Genomic DNA, 15,187 nt, shown 5'->3' on the forward strand with positions numbered 1-15,187 from the left:
AGTAATAATGAATCACAGTATATACTTTAAATGCATACTGCACCAACAGGTTATGTACAGTAATAGGGACAAGTGCGTGCAAAGGAAAAAGTGGAATTCCACCATATCTAAACCTGTACATCCTCCCATATACTGCTCAAATCCAAATCCCTAATGTTAGTAGAGGTACCTGTATATGATGACGTTCATGATAAGCCTTGAATAAGGAATGGCCACCACTGGCGTCCCCTCACCCCGATGCAGGTTTTGCCGCTATCTTCTTCTGGTGTAGTCTTGTTTTGGCTCTTATCAGTCACCTGTTGTTTGTTCTCCAGGCTCGTATTATCTGACCACGACGTATGGGGCGCTGGAACATATCAAGAACTATGATAAAATCACGGTCACCAGGCACCTCAGTCTGGAGGTGCAGGACTCCATCCACCGATGGGAGCGGAGGCGCACGCTCAACAAAGCCAAGGTTTCTCGCTCCTCTATACAGGTAAGCAAGTGCAGAAAGTGGGGTGAAGAGATGTAAAATTACATTTCAGATGTTTTGGTGATCACTAAAGGGTTAATAAGTGAATAGCCTAAACCCCACCACAGGTGCAAATGAGTTGGCTGTCCACTATGGCTGACACCAGCTGCATTGGGCACAATTGGTGTTGGCAGTGATCATGGTGATGTTAATTGTGACTAGTGTTCAGACCAGACTTTTTACAGCATCTAGATGGTTAAGAGGTAGCCCCCACACTATAAGACCACTAGATTGTGTGGTCCTCCACTGCTTTGGGGTATATGTGCATTCCATACACAATATATGGAGAGGACTAATTGGCCCGCACTTCACCGCACTGTATAATGGCTCCCATATTGAAGGGGTGGCAGTGTCGGGTGGTTCTTATGCTTGGGGCAGTTGAGAAGGGTACAGTAGGGTCATCACACAATGTGCTTGTGGAGGGTGTTGTCAATGTTCCCCCACAGTGAATTCATTTGTTGGCATTAGACTTTATGGGTGATATCTATGGGCTTCAGGAGGAAGGGACAATTACTTTTACATCATCTGTTTTTTAGCCCTTTCTTTAAAAACAAAAGTAAAGAAAAATTAGGCCCCCCTTCAACCAGTAAACTTGCACAGTTGTGTTGCGTGAGGCTCTATGCAACACAACTGTGCAACATTTTAGCAAAAACGTGTAGTGTAGAGAGCAGTCATTGCCCGGCGACATCTTCACATACAGGTCTGATCTGTGGAGTGCGAGGTTTTGGATCACAGTGAGAAGCCATTTTGTTGGGGAGGGGCGATGTGATGTCACACACGGAGCAGACCCCTGCCCAGTACTGTAGTCATAATATGAGCAAGCGGTACATGAGTTGTAAATGTAGGTCAAAACCTCACTGCAGCTACACTGTGCCATTACAATAAGGGGTTTTATAACAAATCCAAATGTTGACCCCTTTTGGTAAAGCGTTTTGAAATACTCAAATTTTGCCCGAGACACTTTTTCATGTCTCGTGACTGGGAGTTACTGAGTGGCCGAATCAACAAAACATTAACGTGAAGTACTGCCTAGTCAGGTGACACTCTCCCACTCCTTTGGGCAAATTTGGTCACTTGAGAGACTCTCATTCCAGACAAACTAAGTGAGTGTTATTTATTTAGGCAGATATAAGGTGTGTTGGGCTCGATAGACACTTCTGCACGGAGCAATTTATGCCATTAAAGTTGGCTTATACATTTGTAATGTGCACATTACGCCACATATGGCAGCTGGCCAAGGATCCTGTGTCAAGTGTCCTGAGGAACCTGTGCCCAACACAGGATTCCTCAGTAACCGCATCCTCGTCTGTTTCCACCTTCCTCTTCAGAGCAAAGTTTTCATTACTGATCAGCCACTTGATGTGGTGATAATTGTGCAGCTTCCACGTCTCCCTGTGACTGACACATTGACATTTGCACTACTTTCTCCCTAGAATGTTAAAAATAAGTTCACCTGACAATATCTGACACACAAAGACCTGAGTTTAGTGACCTGACTTCTGGATCATTTGTACAGCTGCTGCGGATCCACAGGTTACACAACCAACAAACGTGAAGATAGGAATAATTTGTGGATGGAAGACATCACCTCTCCGGCACTTAAAAACCACGTTTGAATAACACGAAGATTTGCCGTCTTCCATACACAGCGGTGCGGAGGCCTCCACAAATTATTCCTATCTTCACATTTAGATTGGTCTTCAATTGGTAAGAGTAGAATATTTAGAATTGCAGCATTGTCCCGTTTTTAACAATGTGTGGTGATGACTTTGGATTGGATGAATACCTTTTTGAAAGGTGCAGCTGTGACAATTTTCACATTTTTAGGATTTTCATTGCATTTAAGGGTAAACCCAATTACCTTTCAGATTTTTCAGTTTGTATAGTCCTTTTTCTCCCTTCTAATTACTTATTTTTGAGTCGTGTGATGCACAGAAAGGAAGAAGCGCCATATTGGAGTGCAGATTTAACTGGTTTAGTTTTGGTGGAGCCATGTTGCTTTTCCAGAACTTTTGTGCTACCGGACTGTGGCCACCCCTATATTTTCATCAACAGCTGAGGGACCTGAGGTTTTCTGTTTTGTTTGTTTAACCCTACAGTGAAGAGAATTTAAGATCAGTGTATCCTGGGTAAATTGGATTAATAGCAAATCGCCTAATTCTGTATGATTTAAAGTGAAATAATCATACTCTTAGATGGTCTAAGTTCCATAGACACTCCTGGACCATGGCAGGAGCAGGTTACAAACTACATTACAGCGTTCAGCATTACTGCTCCTGCTGTAACCGGCCACACTGCCTCTGTCAGACTTGTACCATTCTCAGTCTACTATTATGGCCTTGGCCTACCATCACATCATGGGGCACTCTGTGCCATCAAGGGTTCGAATTGGCCCAATCATTACCGATCGTGGCTGGCGACTACATTCCCCTGGCTGGTAATTAAACTTTAAAATGCCGAGATAATTAAAAAAAAAAAAAAAAAATTGGATGTGTTTAACCCCTTAACCCCCAAGCCTGTTTTCACAATCCTGACCAGGTCAATTTTTACAATTCTGACAACTGTCACTTTGAGGTCATAACTCTCTAACGCTTCAACGGATCCCACTGATTGAGATTGTTTTGCCTTGACATCTTGTACTTAATGATAGTGGTAAAGTTTTTTCGGTATGACTTACCTTTTATTTGTGAAAAAAAATAAAAGTTTGCGAAATTTCAAATTTTTATGTTCTTAAATCAGTCATATCGCACAAAATAGTTAATAAATAACATTTCCAACACGTCTACTTTACATTAGCACACTTTTGTTAGGAAGTTATAAGGATTAAAAGTTGACCAGCGATTTTATTTTTCCAACAAAAATTTACAAAACCATTTTTTTTTTTTCAGGGACCACCTCACATTTGAAGAGACTTTGAGGGGCCTATATGATAAAAAATAAATTACCCCCAAAAAACACCATTCTAAAAACTGCACCCCTCAAGGTATCCAAAACCACGTTCAAGAAGTTTACTAACCCTTCAGGTGTTTCAGGCTACGTTCACACTAGCGTTGTGCGCCGCTGCGTCGGCGACGCAACGCACAACGCACGCAAAACGCACGCAAAAACGCTGCGTTTTGCGACGCATGCGTCGTTTTTTGCCGAAATTCGGACGCAAGAAAAATGCAACTTGTTGCGTTTTCTTGGTCCGACGCTTGCGGCAAAAAAGACGCATGCGTCGCACAACGCAACAAACAAAAACGCATGCGTCCCCCATGTTAAGTATAGGGGCGCATGACGCATGCGTCGCCCGACGCTAACCCGACGCAAACTAGCATAACGCTAGTGTGAACGTAGCGTCACAGGAATTTTTGGAATGTGGAAGGAAAAAATAAACATTTACTTTTCTTTCACAAAACTTTTCCTTTAGACCTTTTTTTTTATTTCTCAAGTGTAAAAGGAGAAAATGGACCAATTTGTTGTGCAATTTCTCCTGAGCATGCCGATACCCCATATGTGGGGGAAATCTACTGTTTGGGCACATGGCAGGGCTCTGAAGGGAAGGCGTGCCATTTCACTTTTTGAGTGTAAAATTTGCTGGCATTATTATCGTACTCCATGTCATGTTTGGAGAGCCCCTGATGTGCCTAAACAGTGGAAACCCCCACGAGTGACACCAATTTGGAAATTATACCCCTTTGGGAATTTATCTACAGATGTAGTGACTATTTTGACTCCATGGGTATTTTCTAGAAACAGGCAGCATTGGATGTTGCTGAGTGAAAATTGCAAACTGCCGTTGTAGTGACCAGTACATTATGCCCAGCCTGTGCTGCTGGAGACATGCACCCATAAATTTGGCATTTCTGTAGTGATGAGAGCCTGCTTATCATGTGAGCGCTAAATGTGATTTAGGCACACTGGGGCTCAGAGGGGAAGGGGCATTTGGGGTTGGAGAATTTGCTGAATTTCTTTTGGAGGGTGAGGAGCCATTTCTCTTATCCAGAGCCTCTGTACTACCAATAACATAGAAGCCCCCCTATATTTCCGTTAACAGATGACAGACCTGAGTGGGGACTTGCTTTTTTTGTGGATTGAGTGGAAGATTTTATTGGGAACATTTTACATAACGTTTGGGATCACATTTATCCGGCGCTCTACGCTGAGCACTTACTTAGGGGTTTCATTTGAATCGCGTCACTCAGATTTAGATGGAAACTCCAGAGGGATCCATTCACTATGAGGCAGCTGCAGTTACTCTGGACTCCGTCTGGCCTCTGTTCAGCGTTGTCCTTCTTTTCAGCAGTGCACAAAACTGTGGCTGACAGCGCTTATATGCATTCCTAAAAAGACAGACACTGCCGGATCACAGGTTAGACAGCGTCCACAGTGCCTAGATCTGCCTCATTATAGGGAATCTTCCGCCAGAGGTTCTGTCTGAATCACGTATTTTAGAGATTTACACTGAAACCCCGGTGTAAGCGCTCAGCTTTGAGAGCAAGATAAGTGTGCCAAGCCTTACTGCGATCTTTGGGAGGCAGAATGAAGAAAAAAAAAAAAAAAAAACAGCAGTTGAAGAATTGGTTTTATTTTTTATGCGGTTCCTCGTGTGGTATAAGTGACTAGGCGACTTTCTTCGGGTCGGTGCGATTGCAGGGATACCAGATTTATATCGGGTTTTTATGTTTGGCTGCTGTTGTACACTTAAAAATGCTTTTTATTGCAAAAAATAGTTTCTGTATTACCATATTTGGAGAGCTATAGTTTTTCCATATTTTGATCGATAGTCATGAGGTTTGTTTTTTTGTGGGACGAGTTGACATTTTTATTGGTATCATTTTCGGGCACATGACTTTTTTTGATCGCTTTCTGTTCTGATTTTTGGGAGACAAAATGAAGAATACTAGCAATTCAGGAAATGCTTTTTGATTTTATATTTTTTTTTTTTACTGTTCCGTGTGTGGTAAAATTGATAAGGCAGTTTTATTCTTCAGGTCAGTAAGATTAAAGCAATACCTCATTTATACACCTTAGTTTGTTCTGGCGTTTACACAAGTTTTATAGAATTTTTTTTTTTTTTTTGCATCGCTTTATTCTGAGAGCTATAATTCTATTTTTCTGCTGATAGAGCTGTATGGAGGCTTTTTTCTGCGGGACAAGATGACGTCTTCAGTGGTACCATGTTTATTTAGATCTGTCTTTTTGATCACATGTTATTTCACTTTGTTTGGCGATATGATGATAAAGCATTGTCTTTTGCCTCGTTTATTTTTTTTTTTTTACGGTGTTAACTAGTGGGACAGTTTTATAGAACGGGTTGGTAGGGATGTGGTGATATTAAATGTGTACTTTATTTTCTGTATTTAGGGATTTTTTTTTTTTTTTTAAATACTTTTACACTTCAATATTTCCCTTTTTTTTTTTTACATTGTCCCAGGATGGCACAACAGGATTTTTGCTTGCTTACCTTAAAATCTGTTTCTCAGAGTCTCCATTGGGGGACACAGGAACCATGGGTGTATGCTGCTGCCACTAGGAGGCTGACACTATGCACAAAAAAAGTTAGCTCCTCCTCTGCAGTGTACACCCCACTGACTGGCATTATGCACTTCAGTTAGTGAGAAAGCAGTAGGAGAAAAACAACAAGGTTGAAACATAACCACAAACATGAGAACTGTAAACGTGAGAACAGTTACAGAACAACAAAAACTGAGAAACGTTGGGAGGGTGTGGTGTCCCCCATTGGAGGCTCCGAGAAACAGATTTTACGGTAAGCAAACAAAAATCCTGTTTTCTCTATCGCCTCTCATTGGAGGACACAGGAACCATGGGACGTTCCAAAGCAGTCCCTGGGGTGGGAAAAACAGACTTCCATCAGGTCATAGGACTCACCACTGCCGCCTGCAAGATCCTTCTGCCTAGGTTGGCGTCCGCCGAAGCTTAGGTATGAACCTTGTAAAATTTGGCGAACGTGTGGATGGAAGACCAGGTTGCCGCTTTGCAAAGCTGTAGGGCGGAAGCCCTGTGGTGTACCGCTCAGGATGCGCCGACTGCCCGGGTAACGTGTGCCTTTATCCCAGGAAGGGGCACTCTGTTCTTGACCCGGTAAGCCTGCAAAATTGCTGTTCTGATCCAGCGAGCAATAGTCGCCTTGGATGCCGGCAGGCCTCTACGCGTGCCATCAGGAATGACGAAAAGAAAATCCGTCTTCCGGAAAGCAGCCGTTCTAGCCAGGTAGATCCTCACAGCCCTGACGAGGTCCAGCTTGTTCAACGATCGCTCCAGAGAATGAGTCGGAGCTGGACAAAAGGAAGGTAGAACAATGTCCTCGTTGAGGTGGAAACCACCTTAGGAAGGAAGGAAGGCGGAGGCCTGAGGACCACCTTGTCCTGGTGGATAACCAAGAAAGGAGGTCGGCAAGAAAGGGCCAGCAACTCGGAAACGCGGCGGATAGAAGTGATGGCCACAAGAAAGGCCACCTTCCAAGATAGAACTGACAGGGAAACCTCCCTGAGAGGCTCAAAGGGGGAACCCCTCAAAACGTCCAGCAAAAGATTTAAATCCCATGAATCCACAGGGGCCCTGTACGGAGGAACTGCATGGGCTACTCCTTGAAGGAAGGTCTTAACCTGTGGCTGAGAAGATAACATCTTCTGAAAAAGGATAGAGAGAGCAGAAACCTGGCCCTTTAGGGAACCAAGAGCAAGGCCCGAATCCAGTCCTGCCTGAAGGAAGGCCAAGATGGAAGGCAGGGAAAAGGACATAGGTGAAACGCGGTGGACTCGCACCAACGGAAGTAAGCCTTCCAGGTACGATAGTAGATCCTGGAAGAGGAAGGCTTGAATCACCCAGTCCGAAAGGCCGGACGCTCTTAGAACTGCGGTCTCAACAGCCACGCCGTTAAACTGAGTGACTGAGAATTCGGGTGGCGGATCGGACCCTGAGACAGCAGGTCGGGCCTGTCTGGAAGGCACCAAGGGGCGTCCGCAAGAAGATTGACGATCTCCGCAAACCAAGCTCTCCTGGGCCAATTCGGGGCGATCAGAATGACTGGCACCCCTTCCGCTTTGATCTTTTTCAACAGCTTTGGAAGCAAGGGAAGGGGTGGGAACAGATAGGGCAGCACGAACTGCGACCAAGGAATGGCCAGAGTGTCGACGCCCACTACAAGAGGATCACGAGACCTGGAGATGAACCGAAGAACCTTCCTGTTCATTCGGGACGCCGTGAGGTCCATGTCCGGAGTCCCCCATCGAAGACAAATCTGATGGAAGACCTGATGCAAGGACCATTCCTCTGCCGCGAGACCCTCACGGCTGAGGAAGTCGGCGGCCCAATTGTCCACGCCGGGGATATGCACCGTGGATATCACCGGACCGTTGCCTCTGCCCAGAGGAGCATCTTGGATACCTCGGCCAGGGCCAATGCGCTCCGAGTCCCCCCTTGATGGTTGACATATGCCACCGCCGTGGCACTGTCCGTCTGGATTCGGATTGGTAGACCTCTGAGAATCCTTTCCCAGTGACGAAGGGACAAGAAGATGGCCCGAATCTCGAGGACACTGATCGGCAGAGTTGACTCCTTCGCCGACCAACAACCCTGAACAGTCAGGTGGCGAAACACTGCACCCCAGCCGAGCAGGCTGGCGTCCATCGTCACCACTTGCCAGTGAACTGGAAGAAAGGACCTGCCCTGGGAGATGAGAGGTGACGTCAGCCACCAGTTGAGAGACCATTTAACCTGGGGAGAGAGTCGGGTCGGACGATCCAGGGAGAAGACAGACCTGTCCCACTGAGACAGGATGGCTTGCTGAAGAGGTCGCGAGTGAAATTGGGCGAAGGCAATCTCTTCCAATGTTGCTACCATCCTCCCCAGAACCTTCATGGCCGATCGGAAGGAGGGAAACTGAGGACCCTGGAGCAAGCGTACATCCCGACGAAGGATGGATCTCTTGTCTTCGGGAAGGAAGACTTTGGTCTGACGAGTGTCGAAGAGCATGCCCAGAAAAACTATGCGCTGAGAAGGAATAAGGCAGGACTTCTTCCGGTTGACCAGCCACCCGAAGAGGGCTAGGGTGTCGAGGATGATGGACAGACTTTCGTGAGCCTGAGAAAAAGACGGAGCCTTGATGAGGATGTCGTCGAGATATGGAAACGGAACCAGGCCTCTGACCCTCAAGATGGCCATGATAATCGTGAAAACCCTGGGAGCGGTTGCAAGACCAAACAGCAGGGCAACAAACTGAAAATGGTCCTGGATCACTGCAAAGCGCAGGAATCTGTGATGTCCCGGGAATATCGGGAAATGGAGGTAGGCGTCCTGAATATCTATGGAACACAGAAATTCCTGAGCGTCCATGGAAGCAATTACTGAACGAAGGGATTCCATCCTGAAGTGACTCAGACGAACTCTCTTGTTCAGCAATTTGAGATCCAGAATGGGACGAACCCTGCCGTCTTTTTTCGGTACCACAAAAAGATTTGAATAGAAACCTGTGAACCATTCTTTTTCTGGGATGGGAACGATCACCCCGGCTTTGAGGAGAGAAGCGATGGCTGCGAAGAAACCCGGAACTAGAGCAGGGTCTTTTGGTGGTCGGGATTCGAAGAAACTATCCCGGGGTCGTGAAACGAACTCTATTTTGTAACCCGAGGATACAACTTCCCTGACCCATGCATCCTCTACTGAGGAGATCCAGACATCCCTGAAGAGGAGACTGGGAAGTGGGCTGGGGTCTTGCCAAGAGTCATGCCGAGGTGGATCTTCCAGTCCTGCCGCAATCAGAAAAGTGGGAACCGTTCCAGATGGTGACCACTGAGATGTGGCACCAAATGGCGGTACAGAGTGGAGAGAGCTCGTGTGTTCAGGAGTCCCAAGATGGCGCCGGTGGGCGGAGAAAAGGTGGTGACCGCTGTGATTGGCTTTTCTCCCGCCCGATGAAGGACAGAAGTGGGCGGAGTCACGGCACCAGAAGTAGGCCCGGGCAGAAGCCGGGGTCTAAATTTAGAGGCCGGCAACCACCGGTGCAAGACCGCGGTGACGGAGCAGTGCGCCAGAGGTAGGAAGCGGCGCGGCAGCCTGCCAAGGCAGCTGCGCTGGCACAGATGGCAGGGCAGCCGCTGAGAGCGGCCGGAACCGCACGGTCGCAGGGACAAGAAGCCGTGCCGGACCAGGAGGCAGAGCGGCTGCAGCCACGGAAGCGACGCGGCAGACAAAAAGAAGCGCGGTCACCACGCGACAAAGTGATCCCGGTCCGTGCGGCTGAAAAAGGCCCCTACATCTGCGTGCAGCTGCCCGCATGCAAAGGGCGACGACCAGTGAGGTCCGCTCAATAAAGCACCCCCCTTTGAAGATCTGGGATGGGATGGGGAAAATACTCCCCTTAAACATCCCACGTTGTTACTAACCTGAAGAGGAATGAGACGTCCAGGGAGCTGTAATGGACGTCCTCGTTTCCGCAACAGACAGGTTCTGGTGGGTGAGTGGGTGGGGGACGGAGGCTGGACCGGACTTCTGAGCACGCTTGTGTGCTAGGATCTTGGTCCTGCTGAGGGATCTATGAGGATACGGGGTGGCAGTACACGCCGTACTCATAGTCTGTATTGTGGGATTACAGGTGTGACTGTTCACCCTGTATCCCCCCGGAAAACCTGTAAGAAAACGATTCACATTGAGGTAGATAAGGGTCTAATGAAAGACCTGTGTCCACCTCCTACTGACACTAAGCTAAACTGAAGTGCAGAATGCCAGTCAGTGGGGTGTACACTGAAGAGGAGGGGCTAACTTTTTTTGTGCATAGTGTCAGCCTCCTAGTGGCAGCAGCATACACCCATGGTTCCTGTGTCCCCCAATGAGAGGCGATAGAGAAATTACTATTTTACAGCAGATCGCTGATCTGACACTGCAGCGTATCAGATCAGGATCTGACATGCAGGGAAGGAGGCATCAGATGCTGCTCTCAGCAGGAGCTCACAAGCCACCTTCCCTGCAGGACCCTCTGGCCATCTTGGGGCCGGGGGTCTCCACGGAGACAATCAGGACAACACGATTGCATTGTGTTGTCCTGATGGAAGAGTGCAGGAAGCCCCCCTCCCTGCACGATGTTGTTGTCACTGACAGCGGTATTAGAGTGGTTAAATGCCCACGATCAGTGCGCCATACTCGTTCTGCTGTTTGCATGTCAGGAAGGGGTTAAATACAATCAACTTGCTCCAGCTGTAAAATATATTTGTGGAGAAACCCAGTTATTCCAAAATTAAACTTCTGTACTAAGGAGCACAGGATATTGTGTAATGGCTGTGTCTGAGCATTACCACATCTGGACAGGGGAGGATCAGACCATGCTCCTGTACCGTCAGTTCATTACACAACAGGGACACCTTCATTTTACATTTATTGCCACCATTTTAATATCTATTTAGCTTAAAGGGGTTGTTGTCATAAGATCAGCTTTGTCCATAACATTCAGCCAAAAGTCCTGGGGTCACACTATTGCCATGATATAACGGTACATCAAATATTGCGGATACTTTAAACAAATTAACGTATTGATACATGTTGGGGAAGGGGGTTGTTGGAGAGAGGTAAAGTCCCATCAAAACATTTTATATATGGTCTGACATTTGTATCTTTAACTTATTTTATACATAGTTTCTGTAAGAAAAAAAAAAGGCTGCTCACTTGTCTGAGTCTAGATAACAAATCACTTTGAAGTTTTGAGGTTCAATAGTAAAAGCGACAGCCTGTCAGTACAATCGGAGAACTGCGTTTTCCTAGTGACAAGTTCCCTTTAAAACATTAGCAGTTTAGTAGTGAATGTCATTGGAGGCGTTTCCTATGGGAAACTTGTGCGAATTAAACCAAAAGCTTAAGAACCCCATTGCTGGAAAGCCAGACAAGTTGAAGAGGACAGGTTAGGGTTTTTGTTTGTTAGATCTCTTACCTCCTGCTGTCCTTTGGTACACAGCTGTGGTGATGTGTGATACTGAATGGGCCTCCATTATTCTGGAGGGAGATATTTGGCCTCCTCTCTCATCCTATCATTTTCCACTTTCTCATCACAGGATTTCATCACCATCTCATTTGAGGACTCCAACTCTCAAACCAGAACTTTGGCCACAAAACCAGACACAAGCGTGGCCGAGGTGGCCAAACAGTGCGCAGAGAAATTTGAGGTGTCCCAAGCAGAGAATTATGGACTGTTTGTACAGGTGAATGAGCGCTGCATCCGGTTGTTAGAAGATGCCTTCCCTCAGCAGGTGAAATCCCAGCTGCTGAAGAACGAGCAGAAGCTGGACTTCCACTTTGTGTACAGACAGCGCAGCGCGCAGGATACTGTGCTCAGCGAGCTCAACCTCCTCTAGCACCCAGAACACTGTGCTCAGTGAGCTCAACCTCCTCTAGCACCCAGGACACTGTGTTCAGCGAGCTCAACCTCCTCTAGTGCCCAGGACATGGTGCTCAACGAGCTAAACCTCCTCTAGCGCCCAGGACACTGTGCTCAACGAGCTTAACTTCCTCTAGGGCCCAGGACACGGTGCTCAGCGAGCTTAACCTCCTCTAGCGCCAGTCTCAGCTTTGTGTTACCAAGACAATTCCAGGGGTGTGGGAATGGCTGGACCATTCCAGAGCGCCTCCTGCTGGATTATTAGATTATTGCAGCAACACAACCTGCCCACATAGGGCCTCTCGCATGGGTCTAGTGCACATGGACCCTATTAAACTTGTTGACTAACATACGATAGATAAGTTCCCTTTAAGGCCAAGCAAACCAGTCAGCAGGATTGTGCACACTTACTACACACACACACACTCAGTTGAGGGGTCTGCATGTGATGCTCTGATTAGGTATTCATAATTGGGACTGCTGACAGGTCACTGATCCCCACTGAACTGCCCCCAAGTTAACAATGAATATTATATACTAGATGGTGGCCCGATTCTAACGCATCGGGTATTCTAGAATATGCATATCCACGTAGTATATTGCACAGTCCACATAGTATATTGACCAGCCACGTATGTCACAGGTTAAAAAAATAAACATATACTCACCTTCCGAAGGCCCCTTGTAGTCATGTTGCCTGTGTGCAGTGCACTCGGCAGCTTCCGATCCCAGGGTTGTTAGCGCAGGACCCGTGATGATGTTGCGGTCACATGACCGTGACGTCATGGCAGGTCCTTCTCACGCAGGCCCTGTGATGAGGTCGCGGTCACATGACCGTGACGTCATGGCAGGTCCTTGTCGCATACCATCCTTGCCACCGGAACCTGCCGCTTGCATGGAGCGGTTACCGGAGCGTCGCGAGGAGCGGGAAAGGAGGTGGAAGGTGAGTATATAATGATTTTTTTTTTTTTTTTTACATTAGATCTTTTTACTATTGAGGCTGCATAGGCAGCATCAATAGTAAAAAAAAAGTTGGTCTCACAGGGTTAATAGCAGCGTTAATGGAATGCGTTACACCACGCCATTAACCCTGTGTGAGCGCTGACTGGAGGGGAGTACGGAGCGGCCATGTTGCCGCCGGACTGCGCCCGTCGCTAATTGGTCGTGGGCGTTTTGCCACGACCAATCAGCGACTTGGATTCCATGACAGACAGAGGCCGGGACCAATGAATATCTGTGACAGACAGACAGACGGAAGTGACCCATAGACAATTATATAGTAGATAGAGCTTGAAAAAAAAAAAAATCCCCTTCTGTAGACAGAATACCTAATCGGAGTACAACATGAAGCCCCCCCCACAGGCTGCCCCGGGACATGGGCATATCATTAACACAAAACTGAAAATAAACATTAAAAAACACAACCATGAGACAGATTTCATCACCAGGTATCATTATTCCGTATAATGGCACTGACCTGACACTGACCGTAGGTTACAGTGCACAATCCTGCTGACAGGTTCCCTTTAAAGCATTTGCTATGAAAATTGCTCAAACCCTTGTATACATGTACATTGACTGATAGCTAGCAAAACTGCTCCAGGGCCTTCTGCCACGCAGAAATCACATTAGTTCTATTGAAGCCAATGTAATGTTGCCAAATTTTTACCTGTACAGCTGTTGTATGATGGAGCATAGCATTAAATTAAAATGCACATAGGATGTCTGCTATTATTTATGATGTGGTATTTAATTACACATGGAGCATTGCTCATTCTGTACAGCCTGCAAAATAACAAAACAAAAAACAAACACACCACTTCAGCAGGAAAATGCCGATATTTGTACTGAGCATCAGTGCTGGACGGGACATAATGGACATCAGGGGGTGATGGAGCCAATTTTATTATTTCAAACATAAGGAGAAAAATCAGAATTTAACATCTTTTACAATCATTACATGGATGTCAAAAAAAAATCTGCTGTAATTTCCAATCAAAAACAGTCAGATCCCATTAGAAGGTCAAAAGCAAAAATAAAATTTAAAGGCAAGTTCTTCTGACTGCTGCAAAAGGTCTGTGACGTGGAGCAGTCAGATTAAGGATAATTTATATATTTTGCACACGAACAAATTTAGGCAAATCTAAAGCCTTCAGGGGACTGCATAATGAGCGGCAGATTTGTGAGCGCAGCTCTTGATCTTCCAATAGGAACTTATAACAACCTGCACTGGTCTCAGATATCGGAGATGTAGCAGCAAAATGTGAGGAACTGCAGAATGATGAATGCAGCTCTGGATGTAACATGTCAGTATAGCACAGTGAAATGCAGGAGTTTGCTTTAAAAGCAAACCAAATCAAGTGGCAGTCATTTTTTCTTAGGAGGTAAAACTGACATCAAGGGCACTAGGTCAGGAGGTAAAAGTACCCGACATTACCAGGTCTCCATATGGCGTTAGCTGGAACGTGACCAAAGCTGCCAGTCGCCTCTGGTTGCTCTTGCCAGGCGCCGTCTCATCCCAATCGTTGAGGATCGCAAAAAAACACCTTGCTTCTTGCTTATATTCTTAATCATTAACCAAGGACTGTCCAGTTTGGTTGTAGTGTGAGCAGCCACCTTGGGGGTCCCAGATTTGGCTCTGCTGCACCAGGAGCGGACGGGCAGCTGGAGGGTAGTGATCAGGTTCCCTACAGAAGCTGCTGGTGATTGGCAGCCCTCAGTGCAGATTGTGGCAAACGTTCTCCATAACCTGGAGGATTCTGCAGAAGAAAGGATGGCAGACTTTTAAATCAGATCTCAATGGAGCATATTAACTCATTTGGTGGCCTGAAAGTGGTAATGAGTGCAGCATTAATTAGCTCCTGTGTCCATTAGGCTTAGGAATTTCTGGTGCGGATTCTGCCTCTCCTGGCAGAAAACGCACCTGCGGATTTGTTGTGTTTTTTTTTTTTGCGGTTCCGCAGCATTTTTTATGCGTTTTTCTTGCGGATGTGCTGCGTTTTTTACCCCTGCGGTTTTCTATAATGGAATTAGGTACAAAAACACTGCAGATTCACAAAAAAGTGACATGTATTTCTTCTAAACCGCAGCGTTTCCGCAGTGGATTTTCCGCAAAGTGTGCACAGCATTTTTTTTTTCTCATTGATTTACATTGTACTGTAAATCAATTGCGGATTTGCAGCGTTTCTGCACTGCAAAAAACGCAGAGAATCAGCAACGTGTGCACATAGCCTAACACTCAATGCAGTTTGTTTTTTAAAGCCATAAATAGAATGAAGTTTGCATGACTGGGTGTTTTATCACACTTA

General features: G+C 46.4%; 2 protein-coding genes across 6 annotated transcripts in view; one reads left to right on the top strand and one right to left on the bottom strand.

Moving 5' to 3' along the window:
• RIN3 (Ras and Rab interactor 3) overlaps positions 1-13,599 on the top strand; it is a 66,024-nt gene extending 52,425 nt beyond the window's left edge. For all 5 annotated transcript variants that reach the window (XM_069736967.1, XM_069736993.1, XM_069736958.1 and 2 more), the window contains exons 9-10: positions 315-478; positions 11,557-13,599. In XM_069736967.1, coding sequence (XP_069593068.1) covers positions 315-478; positions 11,557-11,856 — 464 coding nt within the window. In that variant the 3' untranslated portion in view covers positions 11,857-13,599. The remainder of the gene's footprint in view (positions 1-314; positions 479-11,556) is intronic.
• Positions 13,600-13,768: 169 nt separating this feature from the next.
• The window catches only part of LGMN (legumain), a 47,926-nt gene continuing 46,507 nt past the window's right edge, over positions 13,769-15,187 (bottom strand). The window contains exon 14 of the mRNA XM_069737004.1: positions 13,769-14,638. Coding sequence (XP_069593105.1) covers positions 14,596-14,638 — 43 coding nt within the window. The 3' untranslated portion in view covers positions 13,769-14,595. The remainder of the gene's footprint in view (positions 14,639-15,187) is intronic.

This window comes from Ranitomeya imitator, chromosome 1, assembly GCF_032444005.1.
Source record: "Ranitomeya imitator isolate aRanImi1 chromosome 1, aRanImi1.pri, whole genome shotgun sequence".
Lineage (NCBI taxonomy): Eukaryota > Metazoa > Chordata > Amphibia > Anura > Dendrobatidae > Ranitomeya > Ranitomeya imitator.